Genomic DNA, 21,083 nt, shown 5'->3' on the forward strand with positions numbered 1-21,083 from the left:
ATATGCAAATCTAGGAAAACTGATGTGGAAGCTTGAGCATGGAGGAAGTGATTTGCAATGCCCAATGAGGAGCTCTGCATTGGTCAAAGTGAGTTTTCTGCAAACAATTTGCATTTCTGATTCACAGGGCTTTTAACACTTGAACCACAAAACTCTAAGAGAATCAAGGAACTTATCTGAGGTCACACAGTCTGTACGTGGCCAAGTTAGACCTTGAACCCAGGGCTTCCTGAGTTTAAGCTGTGAAGTCCCAAGTGATAGCCTGTGCCCAGTTTAAGCAGTTCCACTAAGACATGAGAAATTTTAATTTGAAGGGAAAGGAAAGCAACAAACATTTTTTTCCAGCCTGAAATTATTTTTCTAATATTTAAAAATATTTACTTAGACAGGCACAGATGACGGCAAATCTCAGTGTTAAAGAAAACATCACTGCACTGTATCAGCACACAAATTTTGAAAGGGTAAACTTGTAAAGTGTGGCTTAGTTAAGGTGGGGGATGCAATGGCAGGAGGGGGATGTCTTGTAAACAGACTTGCAATGTTTGGGGAATTTTCCTGTTGTGGGGATTCCAATTTCATACAAACACATAGACCTTAGAATCGATTACATCAAACAAATCCACAATTTCTCTAAACAGCTGCTCTTAAATTACTTTCCTCCTCAAAAAAACGATTTTCAAACCCTTGTAGTTCATGGACCATTTTCACCAGAAAATGAAAAATTCTGATTGAAAAAGACCCTGGGCAGAGTCCCAGAGGAGTAGAGGTGATCGGCTCCTCACTCCAACCCGCCCATGCATGGACCTGTGGCCAAGCCCAGCGGTCCTCGGCCCCATGACCCTTTGTCTGCTCCCAGCAGCACCTTAGCTCCGGGCTCTCTAGGCAACTGCGTCCTCAAAGGCCACTCATACAGTAAGTGGTCATCCGCCAGAGTGCTTAGACTTGAGGTCAGGAGGAAGACATCCGCCTGGGGTCATTCACAAGGAAATGAAGGACAAGGCTGCAGGAGCAGATGAACTTACACAGGACGGAGAGAAAATGAGAACGGCAGATGAACTTACACAGGACGAAGGGAAAATGAGAACCTCGGAAAGCAGCGCCCATAAGGGATGGGAGGAGGGCCCTTAAGGGATGGGAGGAGGACACGGAACCATAAGGGACACGGAGAGGCAGCAGGAGAGACAGGAGGCGCCTGGGAAGGCAGGCCGCGATCGGGCCTGGTGCACAGGAGCAAGGACGGCGCCGAGAGAAGCTGGCGGTGTTGACCTTCTGGGAACGTGGGGTCCGTGAACTGGAATTGTTGCTCTAACCAACCAGTCAGTGATTCTTCTACCACATTAACCTCCCGAGTGTGCCTCCTCGCTGTGCACATTATAACTCTCTGTGCCTAATGAGATATTAGCTGTAAAACTGAGATAATAACAGAACCTACTTCTTAAGACTACTGCAAAGATTGAAGGGAATTAATAAATACGAATATATCAAACAGCGCCTGGCACATGTTAAGTGCTCAAAATGTCATTTAGTAATTAACTTTTAATAACCTAAATCAATTTTGTTTTAATAATCAGTGAAGATAAAGGTAAAACAGTACTGCTCAATAAAAATATAATGCAAGACACACCATAAGCCACATATTTAATTTTAAGTTTTCTAGTAGGCACATTATAAAAACCTATGGGTAAAACTAACAAAGAATATATTTAATCCAGTACATGTAAATTAACAGTATCACAACGTGATTGATATGAAAAATTGTTACGCTAATTTACATTTTTTGAACTAAGTCTGAAATCTGGTGTGTGTTTTACACTTACACAGCACCTCTCGATTCCACAGGCCACCTCTCCAGTGGCCGGTAAGCACACGTGACTAGCAGGCACCAGGCTGGACCGCGCAGGCACGGAAGGACACGCACCGAACTGTTGGTCTAGGCTACCGCGCAAGGCTGTCTTCGAGGCGGGGCGGAGGAACCAGCACCACGTTGTTTACGTACCTCTTTAGAGTTAGTATGTAACAATGAGAACACACGTCTTAAATCCAATAAGTTATAAAACCATGAACAAGTTATGAAAGGAAAAAATCTAGTAACGCAAAATCAACGCTCAACAACAGTCAGAATACAGAGAAGAAGTGGGTTCCAGGTCCCACGTGGGACCTTCGGCAAACCCACCTGTGTCTGTCTCCTTACACTCACTTCAGAAATGGATGCTTCCTTAAGCCCTCCCGTTCTTAAAATGTATAAAAGTCCGCCGCTACATCTCTCTTACTGCCTCCAAGAACCTACTGGCGGACGAGAAGTCTCACCTCACTTCTGGAGACAGGGCAATAACAACAGGCACAGGTGAAGCCTATTTCGCAGTCTGAGGGCTCGCTGTCTCCGTCTGCCTTTCAAGAGGCATCTCTGTTCGCTAGTAGCTAGCAACCTCCCCAACAGCAGCGTGTTTTTATTTACGTCTGTACCCCGGTTCCCTCCCTGCCCACCCCCACCCCCACCCCCACCCCCATAGTCCCAACTGCCAAGGAAAGCGAAAACAGAAGCCTGACTTTCTCATGTTCCCACAGGGATGATTTGGTCCGAATGCAAGGAAATCTGGGAGGAAGGGCCGCGGGAGTACATGCTGCACCTGTGGAACCTTCTGGATTTCGGGATGCTGTCCATCTTCGTGGCTTCCTTCACCGCAAGGTTCATGGCTTTCCTCAAGGCCAGCGAAGCCCAACTGTACGTTGACCAGCACGTGCCGGACGACACGCTACACAACGTCTCTCTGCCGCCGGAAGTGGCATACTTCACCTACGGTGAGTCTCCGTACTCCCGCGCGCCCACACAGCACTTCCGGGTGTGGTCACAGCTTTAGCGCAGCAGTTCACAGCCATGCGATAATAACCCTCCGCCCCAAAAGAAAGTCCTAGTCGCTACAATACGACAAGATAAATTACCAACCCTTCTGTGTTAGGAATGATGGATTTGTTTGGAAGAAGGTTCCTGTATTGCTGCTTTCTGTACTAAAAGGGAAAGAGGAGTGGGGAGAACAAGCAGTAGATATCTGTTGTTACCATTAAATGAACTGGGCATTTAATAGGCACTCCCTAATGGCAGCTGCGACATCATGAAGGGTTTGAACATCAAATGTCCCTGTTAGATTAAGCCATAGAGATTCCGTGACTCAGAATCTTCATGATCGGGTTCGACAATGATCTGCAGAGGGTTTGTCACTTAGTGCTACAGTTGAGTTGCTCCCCACATTCAATGTAGATTGTGTTATGCAGATTATGTGACCTTTAAATGTGGTAAGGAAATCCCCCCATTGAGAAACGGAGAGTCTTATAATATTACAAATCATCCACTCTTCATTTATCGGTTTGCAGATTCATACTTTAAAAAAAAAAGAAAAGTCTTGTATATTTTCACCTCTGTGCTGCTCAGAGTTCATCAAGGGTGGTAAAATAATCTTAATGCTGCATTGGATACATCTCTTAATGCCATGATTCAGGCTTCAGTATTGCCCACTTGTGAGTTCTATTCCTTTTATGGGTCATATTAAGGTCTCAACGAGCCCAAAGCATTACACATTATTGCCCTCGCTATTACAGTTTACTCCGTGCCCTTGGAAATCCTTTGGATCTCTCAGTAGTCACTTGTGCTGTAGCTGTGGAGGAAGCACGCCCTCTTGTGGCCAGCCAGACGGTGGTCCCTTCCGATCTCTACAGCACCGAGCAGGCAGATATTCTTCGGATCGCCAGGACAATTTTTTTCACGGAAAACACCTTCAAGAAGAAAACCCTTTTGTCTAAATTATCCCAGTGCTGTTCACTTTTACACCCATCACAACTCTTACAAGCCAGTCCAAGGAGAATATTTTTCACTAAAAAGTCCTGACCTGCTCACTAGGGTCCAATGACAGCTAAATCTATCTTAATATTGAGTTGGGCAGAAAGGCCGTTTAGGTTTTTCTATAAAAGACACATTTTTCGTTTTCACCAATAACTTCATTGATTTGATTATTTGAGTATGTCACTATCTCCCACTGTTGGCTTCTAGTCCGTAGAGGCCAGGGGTGCTGCTAAATATCCAAAGCATAAGATAGCCCCACAGCAAAGAATTATTTGGCCAAAAAGTCAATAGTACCAAGAAACTTTGCAAACTACTTTTGACAGATTCAGTCAGTCCGAGTACTTTCTTCATACACTGCACAAATCTTTTTTTGTGTTTCAGTTTTGTTTTTACTTTTCTTGAAAATGATAAAACATAATAAGCTGAAAATATTTTCTTCCATCTTCATTATTAAAATGTCTGCATAAAAATTGACCAATTTTGATAAGTTTCTTTAAATGCACACTGATATGACAGCTGTCAAAATACAATCTAACAAAATTGTTTTGAACGAAGTTAAAGACAACTAAGCACTACTAGAACCATTGTATGGAAAAAACTAAATGAACTTTTTGGCCAACCCAATAGATTATAGGAGTGCCTTTTATTATTTAAGCTGAGGTTTAAGATGGCAAATTATAGGGGGCAGAAAAAAGAATTCTTTTTGCAGTCTGAAGAAGCTAAGTCCTATTTCATGTTATCCAAATGTTATTTACCCACAGAGGGTAATAGATGTATTGGAAAAACATAATTTAGTCTCCTTACTTGTCTTCTGTAGACTTCTGAGTTATGACCTCGATGAGAACATAGACTCCATAATTTTATTATGTTTCCAAATGTAATTTAGAATGTACTACATGAAACTTTGTGGCAAAAGGAGGCCTGGCTTCCCTTGCTTAAGATTTCTTACTGCTCTCTATTATTATAATTGTTTAATAGAGTCTAGCTTTGAAAATAAAGAACAAAATTCTTCCTCTTTCATCTTCCCTAGGGCACCAAGAATTGCAATGTAATATCCTTGCTCTCTGCATTTCTTGGCTCTGGAAAGGACCCTATACCCCAAGTCCAATCTAGAAAATGGCAATAATAATATCTACTCTGCAGGGTTGTTGTGAAAATTGCAGCTAATGTAAGTGTAAATGCTAAGTGAGGTTTCTCAGTGTTTCTCAATGCAAGTTTCACTTAGCATTTCTCAAGGACACTGCTGGCTTCTTCAGCAGGGCAATGGTTATGGTGCGGCTCGATCTAGAGTGTTGCAAGATATTAGCATTAATAGCAATAATACTCCTATCCAGTCATTGTGACAACCAGACACCCCACACACACACATCCCCAGGAGGAAGGTGCTGCCCACATTTGGGAATCACTGTGTCTTCATGCATAGAAGGCAGCTCGCTGGAGAGAGATGCTGCTCCTTGTACCGGTATAACCGCCGCAGGAACTGTGGAGGTTTGCCCTGCTGTGGGAACACACAAGGGCAACTCAGCCCCTACCAGTGATCACAAGCAGCCTCTCCCCAGCTGGGACAGGTCCTGGGACTCTTGCCACCTAGGACAGGGCTGGCATAGCAAATTTGGATGACTAGTCCCCACTCTGGGGGCCTCGATTCAATCAAGGAGCAACTCTCCCAGACACACACTAAGGAACAGAACCCAGGAGCATTTCCTCAGGCAGGACCCTTCAGATTCCTGGCTCCTAGGTGAGCTCACTTCCTCTGATTCCTGGCCAGTCTCAGTTGTGGCTAGGATTTCATTCAGTCACTTAACAAACATCTATCAGCACCTGCTGTGTGCTAGCCTCTTATCCCCCGGACCCCCTGAGTGGCCTGGAAGTTACCAGCTAAGCACTTTACCTATGTGACTTCATTTCATCCTTACCACAGCTCCACCAGGTTTATATTTCCCAGTTTACAAGCGAGGAAATTGAGGCTCAGAAAGTCAATTGACTTGCTCAGAATCATACATCCCCTCTGTAGGAAAGCCTCTCTCAACCTCAGGTCTGCTCTAAGCCCATGCTCCTCCCCTGTACCTGCTGGGACCCGGAACAGCCCCTGCTGGTGGAGCTCACACACAATGCAGGCAGCTCAGTGAGTGCATGGCAGAGGGCAGACACAAGACCGTGGAGCACAGAGGGGAACAGGGAGGCTGCTCCGGCCCACGGTGGGTCACAGAAGGCTCCTAAAATCCATGACAGCCAAGCAGAGTCTTGAAGAATGACTGGGAATGAAGTGAACCTTGAGGTGAGGGAACGATGTTCCAGGCAGATGGTCCAGCACATTCCAGGGAGGAGGGTGGCACCTTCAGCGTATTGGGATTAATTTAAAGACAAGAGCAGGGACAGCACGGGATGAGGTCAGAGGCCTCTGAAGATGGCTAACTGGTTTCTCTTCTAGAGCATACTGATCCTGTCCCCTGTGAGTAACCCGGATTGTTTTCTTTTAGCCAGGGACAAGTGGTGGCCTTCAGACCCTCAGATCATATCAGAAGGGCTGTATGCAATAGCTGTCGTGCTGAGCTTCTCTCGAATCGCGTACATCCTGCCAGCCAACGAGAGCTTCGGGCCCTTGCAGATCTCCCTGGGGAGAACCGTGAAAGATATCTTCAAATTCATGGTCATTTTCATCATGGTATTTGTGGCCTTCATGATTGGGATGTTCAATCTGTACTCCTACTACCGAGGTGCAAAGTACAACCCAGCGTTTACAACGTGAGTATCCCAGGGCTCCTGTGGGGGCCTCTGTGGGCTTCCCAGGGGTCTCTGAGAGTCTCTTACAGGTGGCTCTTTGCAGAACTCAGATTTCCTTGGTATTTCTAAAGGTGAAAGACAACTTTATTCAAGGGTGGTTTAGAGTTCATTTTCTGGGGTTGGAAGAACGAAAGACCTGAGTTCCATTCTCACTGCCATTTACATGCTGTGTGGCCATAAGCACGTGCGTTCCTTAACTTCTCTAATCCTTACTTTCCTCATCTTAAAAATAAGGGTAATAACGACAATGATAGTACAATACCTACTTAACAGGGATAGTGTAAAGATTCGATGAACCACTACAGCTGCCACACACTAAACTCCCCCAAAAAATGGAAGGAATCACTACGGTTACTGTTGGCTTAGCCTGCATTACCTAGAGCACAAAGCTCCAGGCAGACCTGGCGTGCTAACATGCACTTGGAGCAAGGGAGTTTTAGCCAAATGAGATAAGACTGCAGAAGAAAGGAACAAGCAGGTGGGAGGAGGGAAAGTACATCCAGGTGGCTGACCTGGCCACCATCTTCCAGAGCACAACCTTGGCCATGACAGACTTCCCTGGAAGACTAATGGAAGCACCACATCTCAGAATAGCGCATCAGTTGAAAAATCAAGAATTTATCAGCCAGATTTTTTCCATCTCTCTTTCATGAGTCAAGTTCACTCTCCATGACATTAACTCGCCTGCATTTCTAGGGCAGCCCCCGGGGAAGCCATATCCACACAGCAGGGGAGGCAGGTCTGCTGGTGGGCACAGGTCTGCAGCTCTCCGTGCCTGACTGGGCAGGCAGCACCGGGCCAGTCCTGCAGCATCACGTGCCTCAGCAGCAGCAGGGAGACACAGACAAGGGAAGCAAGAGACATATGGCACAAGCATGAGGCTTGGTAAACTGTCAGGCCACCTGACACCGGGATCCAGAAGTAGTTGCTGCAGACAGAGAAGGACCATGGCGCAGCTCCCCCCACCCCAGAGCGCATGTCAGATCTCACTGAGTCTGTGTCCCCTGAGACCGCTGCTCCGGGTCCCCTCTGTGGGAGATGCCGGGTAGTCTCCTGGAGAGCCATCAGCAACACTGAGCAGTGGCCTAGCAAATGAATCTGGCAGAGCTGAGTTTCATTCCAGTAAAGGATGACCCTACTAATGACCAAGTCACTGGGTTTATCCGGCCTCTGTGCCCTTGCAAACAGAACACAGGTGAGACTTCCCACCTTGCTCATGAACGCCTTCATGACAATGAGGCCATTCTATACTGTGCTGGAAGCACAGATGTGTCCCCATCCAGGTCCCACCCCAGGCCACCTGGGCCTGGAACTTCCCCCGCCTTCATCCCTCCTGCCCAGAATCTCGAGGAAAGGACAGTCAGGCCTCCAGCCACAGACATGCAGCTGGGACCAGCAGGGTTGAGCACTTCTGACACTTGATCCCAGGAGCCCCCGAGCAGCCTGGATTTCGTTTCCCAGCCAGTACAAAGGACTGAGCCTCGGCCATGCTGGCTCCCTGAGCAGCTCCCCCCTTGCAGCGGGGCCTCACGACCCTTCTTCTGGAGAGACCACCCAGCAAAGGGAGACACTTTTCTCTAAAACCCAGACCAAGTGCAATGACCCCTGTGCCCCACCCAAATGGAACCATCTAGAAGGGCGGGGTCCAGTGCTGCTGAACCACAGAAGCTGTTCCAGTGCAGGTTCACACAGAGCAGATGCCCAGCCCAGTGCCGAGAAACGCACCTGAAGATGTCTGGCTCTGCCCCCCAGCCCACGCACCCCACGGCTCAGGCAGACTGGGCTTCATCTAAGCTCTCCTCCTACTGGCTGTGGCCTTTGGGCCTCAGTTTGCCCGGCTCTGAAATGAGAACACTGAGCTGGTTGGCATCACAGGACTGGTGTAAGGATCCAGGAAGAAGGCACAGGCCCAAATTGGTGCCTGGCGTGCCGTGAGCCTGCAGCGAATGGTGGCGCCATCACAGAGGTGGTGAGGGAGGAAGAGGGGAGTGTGCGCTGCGAGAAGAGATACCTGTAGACAGACCTGGCTCCACAGAACCCCTGCCGGACAGACAGGGGCCTGGCTTACAAACTGTCCACCAGATGGGGCCAGTGTGAGTGAATCAACTGGACTCCAAAACCCAGTGAGGAACTGCAAGAGGAATGAAATCACCCAGCAGCACATGTGCTCTGGACCAGCTAGTGGCAAAGGTAAAAGTGTTCACTGAGTATGGGACGCATTGTTACTGAGCGACAGTCAGGTGACAGTCGATAAGCCCAAGCCCTTACCCTGGGTGGTCGGGTCCTGATGTCCCTCCTGTGTCTCCAGTCTAGCCCAATGCTTGCACACTGCATTGCTCATGAAATGTTTCATACACAAGAATGAGGGACCAAACAGGAGACACACAGCCAGATTCAAGGCAATAGGTAAGCAAGCTACTGGGAATCTGAGCATGTGGACTTCTATCCCATTCCTGCTGCCAGGGGTGCTCTGTGCAGTCCTCTGGTACTGCCGGCCCATGGAGCCTCGGAAGGTCAGTGCCTTGACCCACGGGAACGTGGAAATGGTCATGGCTTCAGGCAGGGCTGACGTGGCCACAGCTCCCAGCTAGATGCAGCACAGCTAATCTAGAGGGGAAAGGGAAAGAAGGAGGAGGGGACAAAACAATAGGCTTCTTCTACGTGCTGGGAACCACACGGAGACCCCTAGGCAGGAGGGACCAGCCAGAGAGGACCCAGGCCCCCAGGATTGGGAATCGGGGGGAGGCGGCGACAGCAAGTGCTGTGAAGAATGGACAGGCTATTTGTCTCCATGGCAGCCCCTAACAGGGGTGTGCGGCATAAACAGCATCCGACTGAGCAAGAAAACAGGGACAGAGCGGAGACTCAGGGAGAACAGAACGGGCTTCTGTGAGCCTCATCTGGAGCCTTTGGACTGCTCTCCAAAGGCTGCACATCTGCCCTAGAGACCTGCTCTGATCAACAAAAAGCCACGTGGGGACGAGCAGTCTCAGGCTTTAGGGGACTCAGCCACTCTGAGTGCAGACTGTGTTGACAACAGAGACCAATGACCCCTCTCAAGCAAACGTTTGCTTCACAGTGGCCATGCCCAGACCTTTCCTCCCAGCTCAGGTCCCTCCCTTTGGCCCACCCATGGGGGCCTTTATTGAGCTCAAAGGGAAAGACAGTTATATCCTGTCTGAAGACTCGGTGCTACAGAAAGGAAATTTGGCCCGGGGCACAGGGCAAGCATCCTTGCCCCATCACTGACCAACCTCACCCCTGCCATGCTCAGGCACAGCTTAGGCTCCTACAGACTGTCCAGGGGCCCACTTTGAACTTCATCCATTAGGAGCTAACTGAGAGTGTCTCACAGGAGTCCTGCTCACCCTATGGTGCAGTACCAGGGGTCTCCCAAAAGCCAGTCCCACCTGAGCCCTGCCTGGTACAGTGCTGTCCCAAATGGGAGAAGCAGGGATATCCTGGGACCAAAGGAAAGGTCTCTCTACTAACTACACACCCCCGACCCTCAGCCAAGCCCTGCCCCAACCCCCATTGTGTTCTAGCTCCGGAATCACATGCCTCCTTCCCCCCCACCAAACTCCCATCCCTCCTGGGGCAGACCGCAGTGAGGGGTTAGAAGAACCCAGACAGATTGAACTAGATCTGCCCAAGGCATGAATAAACAAACAGAATGGACAGTCTTAAATGAGATCGGTGGTTCATATCAGAATCCTCTGGGGAGATGGCTAAACTGGGGACTTCCCAGGCTCCACCCCTTTGAGAATCTAATTATGGTAGTTCCATACCTGGCCTAGAAGTCTGCATGAACAAGGCCCTGGGGGGTTCAGATTCAGGTGGTCAGAGGTCCACACAGTAAGAAATGCTGACCTGGTCCACCTCATCTTACTCAGATAGGAAGGCGGAGTCCAGCCTGGGCTCTATGCACTGAAAACAGAGGGTCTAATTGTGGAATTCTAGGCCCTGCACTGTCAGGCCAGGCAGCCAGGCAGCCAGGGAGCCAGACCCAGTGGGGAACGAGCCCTGGAGCCAGATCCTACGAGCTGCTCCCAACTTCTCAGCCTCCAGTCACTTCGGAACCAAGGGTCCTCTCCAAGGTCCAGGTCCGTTTTTCACATGTGAGGGCTCACCTGAAGGGAGGAGCAGGGACAGTGTGCACGGGCCATCGGGGGCTGAGTGGGCTGCCTGGCTGTGACAGACAGCACCCCTGCTCACAGCTCATTATCTCCAAGCCACTTCCCTCAGAAACCACAATTGACCATGAGGAAGGAAGAGACGGTGTTCATCAGACACGTTTTATGCTCTCAGAGCAAAAAAATCACAGCATCCTAAGGCCTCGAGGGAGGAAGTGGAGAGAAAATGACCTGAGAATGTTCTTTCTTTTGCAGTCTTTAAGAAAAGCTCTCAGATCTGTTAGGAACTGAGTTCTAAATGGGACCATATCTTTGATTTTATCGTGGAAACCAGCAGACAAATAGGCTTTGCTTTTCAGGGGTCTATTTTGTAGTCAGCATTGCTGAAATGCACATATTCCCTAAAGCAAAGATGTTTCCTCTGCTTGGAGACTGTCTGGGAACCTCGGGGTCCCCGCACTCTGCTGCAGCATCAGAGAGACACACACAGCAGCTCCTCGGCCCACTAATGACTTGCAGCTGGGTGAGAATGCACAGGAAAAGGTGGCCTTCCCTAACCCCATCCAATGGGTGACCACAGCCAAACAGGTGCATGGAGGTGACCCAGAATGGGGGGACAAGGTAGGGAGACTCAGGTGGGGCTCCTGGCCTTCCCATTGGGTGAACCTAACCTCCCCCACTCAACTCTGATTGGAGATTACATGTGGGCCCTGACCCTCCAGAACAACCACCGCCAACCTTTTGACAGGCTCTTATGGAGGCAGCGTCACAGCATGGCCAGCTTGAGACTTTTCTAATCAAAAATAAAACCTCTCCTAAGTTATTCTGTCTCCCCAGGAGCTATTAATGGCAGGAGCTTCAACAGTGGTGGACAAAATTAGAAGCTTCTGTTTTCCATGACAGTTATGGAAAATCCCACGCTCTGCAAACAGGTCCACACACACCCCAGGGAACCTGAGGGGCTGAGGGAGACTCTGCCCATGCCTGCCCCACCCAGGACTGCTACACCGTCCTGTCGTTGAACAGCTTATGACAAACACAGGACCTGCCGTCTCCTCTGATCCACACAACAGTGGAACGGTTCAGATACTACCACCTGGAACCTGAGGCTCGGAGAGAAGCTGGACTCATCCGAGATCACAGAAGCAAGAACATTTGAACCCAGGTCTGCGTGACTCCAAGCCCATCCTCCACCTCTTTGATCTGAAATTCCCCAGAGTGGGTCCCCCACTTCCCACACCAGGGCGAGAGCTCTGGGGTAGACACTGAGTGTGTTTACAAGTCAGGTCACTTTCCTGTGGCTATTCTAAAAAAAAAAAACGCACTAAATTCAGATTTCTGATTATCACTGAGAGCCTGATGATTCAACACCTCTCCGCTCTGCCTACCCAACCAGCTGCTGTCCTCTTGGTGAAGCAGCTTTCTCTTCCAAGATGTGGCCCCTCACTTGACAAACACGGAGGAGCTCCCCATGCCACACTCTGTGTTGGGTTCTGTGGTCACAGAGGTTAATAAAACAACCTTCCCACCCCAGAGAAACTCATGAACAAGTGGGGAAGTCAGACAGAACAAAGCAAGCACCGGCGATGACACCATGCGACCATCGCTGCCCCCATGGCCAAAGGGCAGCACAGCGAGGAGGAGGCCCTGGCCTCTGTCTGGCAGGTTCGGGAAGGCTTCATGGAGGAGGCAGCCCTAAACAGGTCCTCAAAGATGACTAGGAGAGCATTTCAGCCTGTGCAAGGTGTAAAAGAGGACGGGTCTTTTTTTTTAAGTGAAGGAGAAAGCAGCTGCCTTAATACCCAGGTATTAACACGTTCAGATGTTTCAATGCCTCATGATACAATAAAACCACAAACATTTTCTTAAAAAAAAAAAGCTGCTTCTAGTGGCAGGGTTTGTAGAAAAGATATCAAGCACCCTGTCTGGCTACAAAGGTGGCAAGAAGAAGGCCCAGAAGCAGCCCAAGAAGCAGGCCAGGGAGACAGATGAGCTAAGGCACTGGAGCAGAAACAAAAAGGGGAGAGGAAATACGAGGAGCTCAGAGTGGAGGCCGCAGGGAAAGCCCCCTGGCCACAAGTGGAGCTGAGAAATCTGCCCGAAAGTTAGCTGTTCCTTGTGCCTGAGGTGATGGTTATCCTAAATTCCATTCCTGTCTAAACATCTGGATTCCCTGCCATAACACCTGTTGCCACCTATTGCTAGAGTGAGGTGTTATCTTGGAGCTTGTTTACATTTAAGAATTAGTTTTTGTAACAGGTTGATTGGAGCAGGGGGAGTAGGCAAGTAGGCTAGAGTATGAAGAAACAGCAGAAGGTCAGATCAGCTAGTCCCGCAGAGCCAGACTTCAAAGTTCTCGGTAAGCCCTGACAGGGCACTGGTATGCCCCTAAGGCTTTTTTTTTTTAACCAGGGTAACTTTTATTTTGATTTTTTTATGTTTTTCCCATTTTTTAAATTTTATTATTGTTCAAGTACAGTTGTCTGCCTATTCCCTCCACCCCTTGCCCCCACCCCAGCCATCCCCGCCTCCTTCCCCTGATTCCAACCCCCCCTTGGTTTTGCCCATGTGTCCTTTGTACTTGTTCTTGAAAACCCTTCACCCTTTTCCCTCCATTATCCCCTCCCATGTCCCCTCTGGATATTGTCTGTTCTTAAAATCACTGTCTCTCGTTATATTTTGCTTGCTTGTTTGTTTTGCTAATTAGGTTCCACTTAAAGGTGAGGTCATATGGTATTTGTCTTTCACCGCCTAGCTTATTTCACTTAGCATAATGCTCTCCAGTTTCATCTTTTGCTGTCACAAAGGGTAGGAGCTCCTTCTTTCTTTCTGCTGCGTAGTATTCCATTGTGTAAATGTACCATAGTTTTTTGATCCACTCATTTACTGATGGGCACTTAGGTTGCTTCCAGCACTTGGCTATTGTAAATTGTGCTGCTATGAACATTGGGGTGCATAGGTTCTTTTGGATTGGTGTTTCAGGGTCCTTAGGGTATAATCCCAGCAGTGGAATTGCCGGTTCAAAAGGCAGTTCCATTTTTAGTTTTCTGAGGAAATTCCATACTGTTTTCCACAGTGGCTGCACCAGTCTGCATTCCCACCAACAGCGCACTAGAGTTCCCTTTTCTGCCCAACCTCTCTAACACTTGTTGCTTCTTGCTTTGTTTATGATGGCCATTCTGACCAATGTGAAGTGGTATCTCAGAAAGGAAAGAATAAACAAATGGGATCTCATCAAAATAAAAAGCTTCTGCACAGCTAAAGAAAACAGTATTAAAATGAAAAGAGAACCAACCGTATGGGAAAACGTATTTGCCAATGATACCTCGGACAAGGGTTTGATCTCCAAAATACATAAAGAACTCACACAACTCCACTCTAAGAAGACAAAAAACTCAATTAAAAAATGGGCAAAGGACTTGAACAGACACTTCTCCAAGGAGGACATACAGAGGGTCCAGAGACATATGAAGATGCTCAGCATCAATAGCCACAACAGCCATCAGAGAGATGCAAATTAAAACCACAGTGAGATACCCCTAAGGCTTTTTGAAAAGGTGGAAGTGTGATCAGATCCGCCTTCAGAGACTGTGCTGTGTGGCCACTGGGCTGGATGGCAGGGGAGGGGAAGGGGAAGCCCCGGCTTGGCCAGCGCTTGGTGCTGGAGATTTTATGGTGAGCAAGAATGGTCCCGGCTCTTCCCCTCAAGGAACTTACAGACCAGCTGGGAAGGCAGATGTTAAATAGTTACAGGAGTGAGGGCACATTACTAATTGAGAAAATGTTCTAAAAGAAAGGCACACAAAGGATGCTGAGCTAGATCATTAAGAGGCTGTGACAGGAGGCCGGGTGAGAGGGGACTCGAGCATGAACGGAGGGAGTGGTGGTGGAGAAGGGGCGTTGGGAGGCTAGGTGGCTAGGACATGGGGACGCCCTGAATGTGGGGTCTGAGAGAAGGAGAATGTTCTCGGGGCTTTGACACTGGGAAGGCCCTACACAGGTTTGGGAGTTGAAGACAGTATGAGGGGGAGGGACACAGTCCCCAGTGATTCAGGAAAGGGACAGGGGCTTTGGCCTTCTCCAGGCCCCAGACCAGCAGAACAGAAGGCAAATGCTCCGACCCACTTCCCAGAAGCTTAGGTGGAGTCCATGTTAAAGGTCTGGAGGGATAGCAGGGCCTCCAGGAGGAGGGCCCCATGCTCAGCACCAGGGCCAAGCAGAGACTTGCTGAAGGGACAAATGGGCTCTTTCACCAAAAGAGACATATTGTGTTTTGTAAACAGAAAACAGGAGCCTGAGGCTGCCCCAGCCCAAGGAAGGAAAAAGGGGAGACAGGCAGGTGAACCATATAGGCCCAGAGACATCCAGAAAGAAGTGGCGAGTCAAAGGGGCCTCCAGACAGCAAGTAGCCCCACCCCCACGAAGGACCTGTCTCCAGAAGGTCCTGCTCAGGCGGTGAGGCTAGACTGCATTGTCTGCCCTTGTAAGACTCACTACAACCAATGGCCGATTAAGAGACACCAGGAAGAGGTCACCATGAGGCATCTTGGACTGTGGCCTCCTGCACGTTCTTTGTGTGGAGCAGTCTGCACGTGTCTGCCTTGGGAGCATGGGCTGGAGTCTCCTCCTGGGCTTTACAGAGGACGCGCTTTCCCAAGACCCTGGGGCAGCACTGCAACAAGGACCCCTCCGACACAGAAGTGTTGTCAGACTGTATTAGGTTTAGAGAGTTATTACCTCCTCACCTTTCATCTTATAAATTCAAGTGAGGCGTAAGCATCTGGGGGGATGAGGGTCCCCCCAGAGACTTACACCCATTTTCACATGGACAAAGCAGCACAGAGAGGCCTAAGACCTGGCAGACAAGACAGCAGGGGGCAGGGGAGGGGCCGAGGTCAGACCCAGAGGGGCTGAGCAGCTGGGAATGACCTTAGGTAGGTTCTTATCTTAGCATAACTCTCCAATAAGTGACCAAAATACAGACCTTTTCCTGAGCTACTTTGGAAGAGGGACTATGCCCGATACCGCAGGCATTCTACTGCCCTGCAGTGTTTACTCACCACACGAGTTGTAAAAGCCCGGTCGCTCTGGGCTTCTGGAGCAGGCGGCCAGCCCACTGAGCTCTGCAGGAGAGGACCTGGTGCTCACTGAAAGTGCGCTCTCTCAGAAGGAAGATGTCTGTACAGCGCATTTTCAGCACCCCCCAGCCCTCATCCTGAATTCAGACCGCCGGACCATCCTGAAGGGAAGAAACCCCGATGATTTTGTTCACTAAAATTCAGTTGTAGGATGAAAATAAAGTTGGAACTGTCATTCCCCAGAGTGGCGGAATAAGAAGAAACTGGATTGTGCAGGGTTAGCTCTGGCCATCTGTCAGAAGGAACAGTTCTCACAGGGCGAGTCTAAAGCGAGCCAACTAAGACCGAGTGGCTCTGTGCCTCAGTTTCCCAGAATTCAGTCGTTCATTGACAAAAAGAACAAAAACAGGTTCTGAGCCCCTAGGTGAGCTGGGCACTGTTCCAGGTGCTGGCAGCAGAGCAGGGAGCGAGTCAGCAGGCCCTGTCTCCTGGAGGTCACATTCCTCTGTGAATGTAATGAGGAAAAAGAGGCCAAAATTTTTTTTAAATAAACAAATAGACAAATAAGATCATTTTAGGATAAGTGCTGAGAGCTAGGAAAGAAATAAGAATGCAATACATAAGAGTAATTAGGAGAGGGCCTCCTTCAGACACAGCAGCCAGAGCAGGCCCAGCTGAGCAGGGGACAATTAATTGAAGCCTACAGGATGAGGAGGATGAGGGGTGGCCGTGTGTCCAGAAAGGGGAAAGGCATCCTGGGCAGAGGGGAGGGGCGGGGAGGCCCGGAGGTGGGAGCATTTGGGTCAGCAAGGGCCTGGAGGCCTGGGCTGGGCGACTGGAGTGGGTTGTTAGCCTGTGAAAGCCACCAGAGGAGAGGCAAGGATCTGACTCACATTTTTAAAGGGTTATTCTGAGAATCAACTGTAGGGTAGAAGAGCCTTTGGCCCTGACGCTGAAGCCAATGGCCATTAGGAAAGAAAAAAAAAGAATACCAGTCATAAAATTAGTAACATTTACCACAGATTTGTGGTGTGCCAGGCGGTATTTCATGCACTTCACAAGCCTTCTAGTAACTCATGTAATCCTCTTGGCAACACTATGAAGTACAGATCAGATCATTGTTTTCCCATTTTACAGCTAGAAAAAAAAAAAGAGGCACAGAGATGCTAAGTTATTTGGCCAAAAGCTCCCAGCTGAACAAACCCAGGTTTGCCTGACTTTAGAGCCCCACCTGGGCCAGGTGACACTGGCATCGGGGATCAGGGAGCCGAAACACACAGTCAGGATTCATTCGTTCCTTCAGCGGACACTGAACCGACCCAGCCCATTCAATGAGCCCAATTCTGTCCCAAGCTTGGGGCTGCAAGCGAGGGGAAGCACAGCTCTGCCCGCAAAGAGCGACCGGGCTGCCAGACAAGAGTTTGGTCCTCGGCTTTAACATACCTGGGCTGCACGGGCTTTGTGCGTCTGAGCTCCCTGGCACCGAATCTGGGGCCAGACTCCTCTACTGCTGGACTGTCTAAATCAAACTCTTCATGTAGGGCCCTAGATAAGCCAGGAAGTGACTCAGGAGGACATGAGCTTGCAAGACACAGCAGGGGTGAGGTTCGGCAGTTCTCAGACACCTGACCCTCCTGCCCAACTTTCCTCAAGCCTGGCCCTGCGGCTCTCGGGTCCAGTCTGGGCTGTTGGGAAACACAGCACTCTCAGAGGACCTTTCTACAGTCCATGCATCTTCTGTCTCCCCGCTCAGTGGCAGGCAAGCCTTGCTCCTGCTTCAGCAGAACTCGAGCACAGTGCCTGCTTTGTCTCCTGAACTCGAGGAACAGTCATTTAGGAGCAGATCCTCCTGCTTAATTTCACCCTGCCATGTGCACATTTAGGCAGGTAACTGAACTTCATGTTGGGGGCGGCTGGGTGCCATGACACAGAGGGAGGGGTGCCGTGGCATTCTGAAGCAGCAGCAATTTTCCTAACGACCACCCCGAACCCTCGCCTTATTGATCAGTTTGTTCTCTGAACCTCGTGCACAACTGCCTCCTCAAGCAACCTGTTATTAAAGCCCCATTATGCAGGCGAGACGGCCCTGGTAGAGAGCTGATTACCACGTCCCTGCCTTCTGCCTGACAAACCAGCCCCGAACTTCCCCCACACACCCCCACCAGTAGGAGGAGGGTGAATCACCGCCTATTCAACACCACTCACAAGCACTTCTCCCCTGCTATTCAGTAGGCGCGCTTCTTAGCTAGGGTGGCCTATTGACTACAGGTGGAATATTGAAAGACAGCAAGGGCTGAAGAAAGCAGAAAGGGGATTTGCATGAAATCAAGGGTTGGTGATGATCTTTGCAGATAGGAAGGCAGATGGGGCTTGTTCAGAAAGGTCAACAGGCAGCCGAGTTATTAAGTGCACCCCATCCTGGGTTCCCAGGTAAGGCGAGGTGAATGGAGCCCCTGCCTTGCCCTCACAGCACGCACTCACCCTTGCAGGCTTGCTTTACACTGGGGCCCCCACAAGGGCAGAATGTCTTCGTCACCTGGCCAGTGCCTAGCAATGTGGGAGGTCGGTGACTATTAAACAAATGAATAAAAATTATAGCTACCATGTATTAGGATCTTACTGTATACTTTAAATAGGCTGCTCATTTAACCTTTGCAGCAACTTCATAACATATCATTATCCCATTTCATAGATGAGTAAACTGGGACTCAAACAGGCTTTGTAACATGCCCCAGCTCACAGAGCCAGTACATGGTAGAGCTGAGATGTGAACCCAGGCATGCGCCTCTGCTGCTCTCCCTCATCCAGCTATCTCTGTGAAGATTCCACTGATGGGCACCATTGAAGGGATCTGGCAAACTTTGTGGATAGACAGAGTAGATGGGAACACGGTGTGGAACCAATGGCTGACTTTCCTATCGGTAAATAACCTTAGACTTAGCCTTGAGACCAGCTAGTTGACAGTGGGGGCCTTCTGCGAGACAAGTGGCTTCATGGCAAATATCAAGGAAGCCAAGTGCAAGATATTTTCTTCTCAAAAGACAGCACCAGACCTCCACTATGACTGGTCTTCTGCCCCGTGCTCTGGGTCCCATAACCCCTGAAAACTGTTGGCGAAGATTAATGACTCAGAGAGCTTCGTAACCTCACAAGACATCAGGGTTAGCTCCAGTGTGCAAACTCTTGAGATTAGTAATGTACTACTGCCTTCTATCCAAGACCAGCCTGCTGAGAATATAGTGTGGCAGGTTTCCAAGGTCAAAGTAACACAAGTCTCTTCCCTCTCAGGGCAGTGAGGAGAAGTTTTCATTGGTTTCCTGTTTTGTATTAAACCAAAGGTGCCATGAGCCTGGCATAGCAAGTTAATTATTGGTGCTCTTGTCACGATAAGAAATATCAAGTTTTCATGGACTTTTCCCCTTTTTCTTTCTGCCAGGGTGGCTATCATTGTCAAATTGATTTATAATAACCCTTTAGGTAAGAAAGACACAATCCATTGTCATAGTCATATGTGTTGCAAGTACAAATTCTTTCCTCCCTTAATCTTTTATCTTGTATTTTCATGTATGTTTCTGATATATACAAGTTTGACGTGGGCAATTCTTTCCCTTCGCAGTTTTCGAAACATCTCCCAGACCAAGATTATATAAGTACCAATGTTTCATTTTGTTCCTGTAATTTCTAAACACTGAACTCTTTAATTCTGTTCAGAGTGTATTCAGTTATATGGTTTGATCTATGGATAAAATATTTAATTGCTCACCACTTAGCCCAGCTAACTGGGTATAACTCGGCCAATCAGGTGCCGTCTGAGAACCAACAACAGCAGAACCAGTTGCTCCTGAGCTCACTGAATGCTCATGTGAGGAGGTGTGGGTGCAAGCAAAAGACCCAAGAGACCCAGCGGATCCAGCCATATTGGACGATTCAAACTGACCGACCGAGTTTTTACTAAAGGCCTTTCTTACTGCAACTCGTTTTGCCCCACAGTATGAGGAAGCCAGGGCCATGGATAACCCCTAAAGATTTAGAGAGACTGTTAAAAACACATGTGACCTGCGCAGTCAGGGGCCAAGGGACATTGCTCTGGAGGGAGTCCCTCCGGCTCTGGCAATCCTGGTTTGCCTGGGCCCCTTAGAATGAGATTCTCCTGGAGGTCATGGACAAATTCGAGTCCAGAGGTATCAATCAGCTACAGAACAGAAATTAAACAAGTGTGAAGGTTAAGTGGAAGCCAGACAAAGAGCTGAACAGCTCGTGGATCCCAGCCTGGGGGGATGAGGAACTGGGCGGGGCGGTGGGCACTGGGACCAGGCGTGCAGGTGCAAGTGCGGGGACCTGTGATTGCTCCCTTTCTGGAGCACATGCCGCTGGAGGGGCAGCTCTGCCTCTTTCGGATTGTTGATGCAGAACGCCTCAGTGCCTCAGTGAGGGCGCCAGCGATAAGTCTGAGCTTCACGGCAAAATCCATAGCAAGAAGCAAATGGGGAAAAAAAATGCCTGCTGAGTCTAGGCCATTTTCCCTAATCAAAATTCAGCCAGCTTTCCCTGTGTTGCATAATTGCTTGCTTCATTGTGTCAGCCAAAGGTCTGAGGGGTCTTCGAGGTAAGAAAGAGAAGATGAATTTCTGTGAAATGTCTTTCAGCCACACCTTTTACCCATTTCTTAGGCCGCTCGTGCTAGGTGCATAGTTGTGGACCAGTGCCTGTTCACCCAGCCCCTCCTTCCAGCAGAGCATCCTCCAGTTCCCACCTGATGCCACTAGGAAGGGACAGCTGTCCGAGAAAGCACACAGTGTCCCTGCCACTGTCCCCTCCCACTAGGGTGGTAACCAGAAGGTTGCATCTTGGCGAGGCCCATACCTGCCATGGACCATGCCTCCCAGGGAGTGGCACCTTTTTACACAAATGGAAGCTGCCTCGTGCATGGGGAAACAGTTCTCCCTCCTTCTCGAAACAGCACCAGTGACTGGAGCTCTACATGTAATGGCTCGTTACCCCGTGGTTACTTCTAAACCCCCAACAGCATCCTTTCTTGCAAAAACTGGAATGAATTAAATCATAGTTTTATGAGTTCCAAAACTATGAGTTCCAAACTCATAGTTTTAAAAGAAATCGAAAACAAACAATGATCACAAAAACCCACTCCAATTTTTAGTTTCCAGACACTGGGATGCACGGAGCCAAACAGCTGGCTAGGCATGCACACTCACACGCCCACCCACACTCACACACCACAGAGCTGAAAAGTCA

The 21,083-nt window shown here is 49.1% G+C and overlaps 1 protein-coding gene across 1 annotated transcript in view; it reads left to right on the forward strand.

The window, feature by feature from the left end:
- TRPC7 (transient receptor potential cation channel subfamily C member 7) overlaps nucleotides 1–21,083 on the forward strand; it is a 132,021-nt gene that overhangs the window by 93,983 nt on the left and 16,955 nt on the right. Inside the window, exons 8-9 of the mRNA XM_045829742.1 lie at nucleotides 2,566–2,799; nucleotides 6,316–6,580. Coding sequence (XP_045685698.1) covers nucleotides 2,566–2,799; nucleotides 6,316–6,580 — 499 coding nt within the window. The remainder of the gene's footprint in view (nucleotides 1–2,565; nucleotides 2,800–6,315; nucleotides 6,581–21,083) is intronic.

Source organism: Phyllostomus hastatus, unplaced genomic scaffold, assembly GCF_019186645.2.
Source record: "Phyllostomus hastatus isolate PE091 unplaced genomic scaffold, TTU_PhHast_1.1 phas_contig_150, whole genome shotgun sequence".
NCBI classification, from domain to species: domain Eukaryota; kingdom Metazoa; phylum Chordata; class Mammalia; order Chiroptera; family Phyllostomidae; genus Phyllostomus; species Phyllostomus hastatus.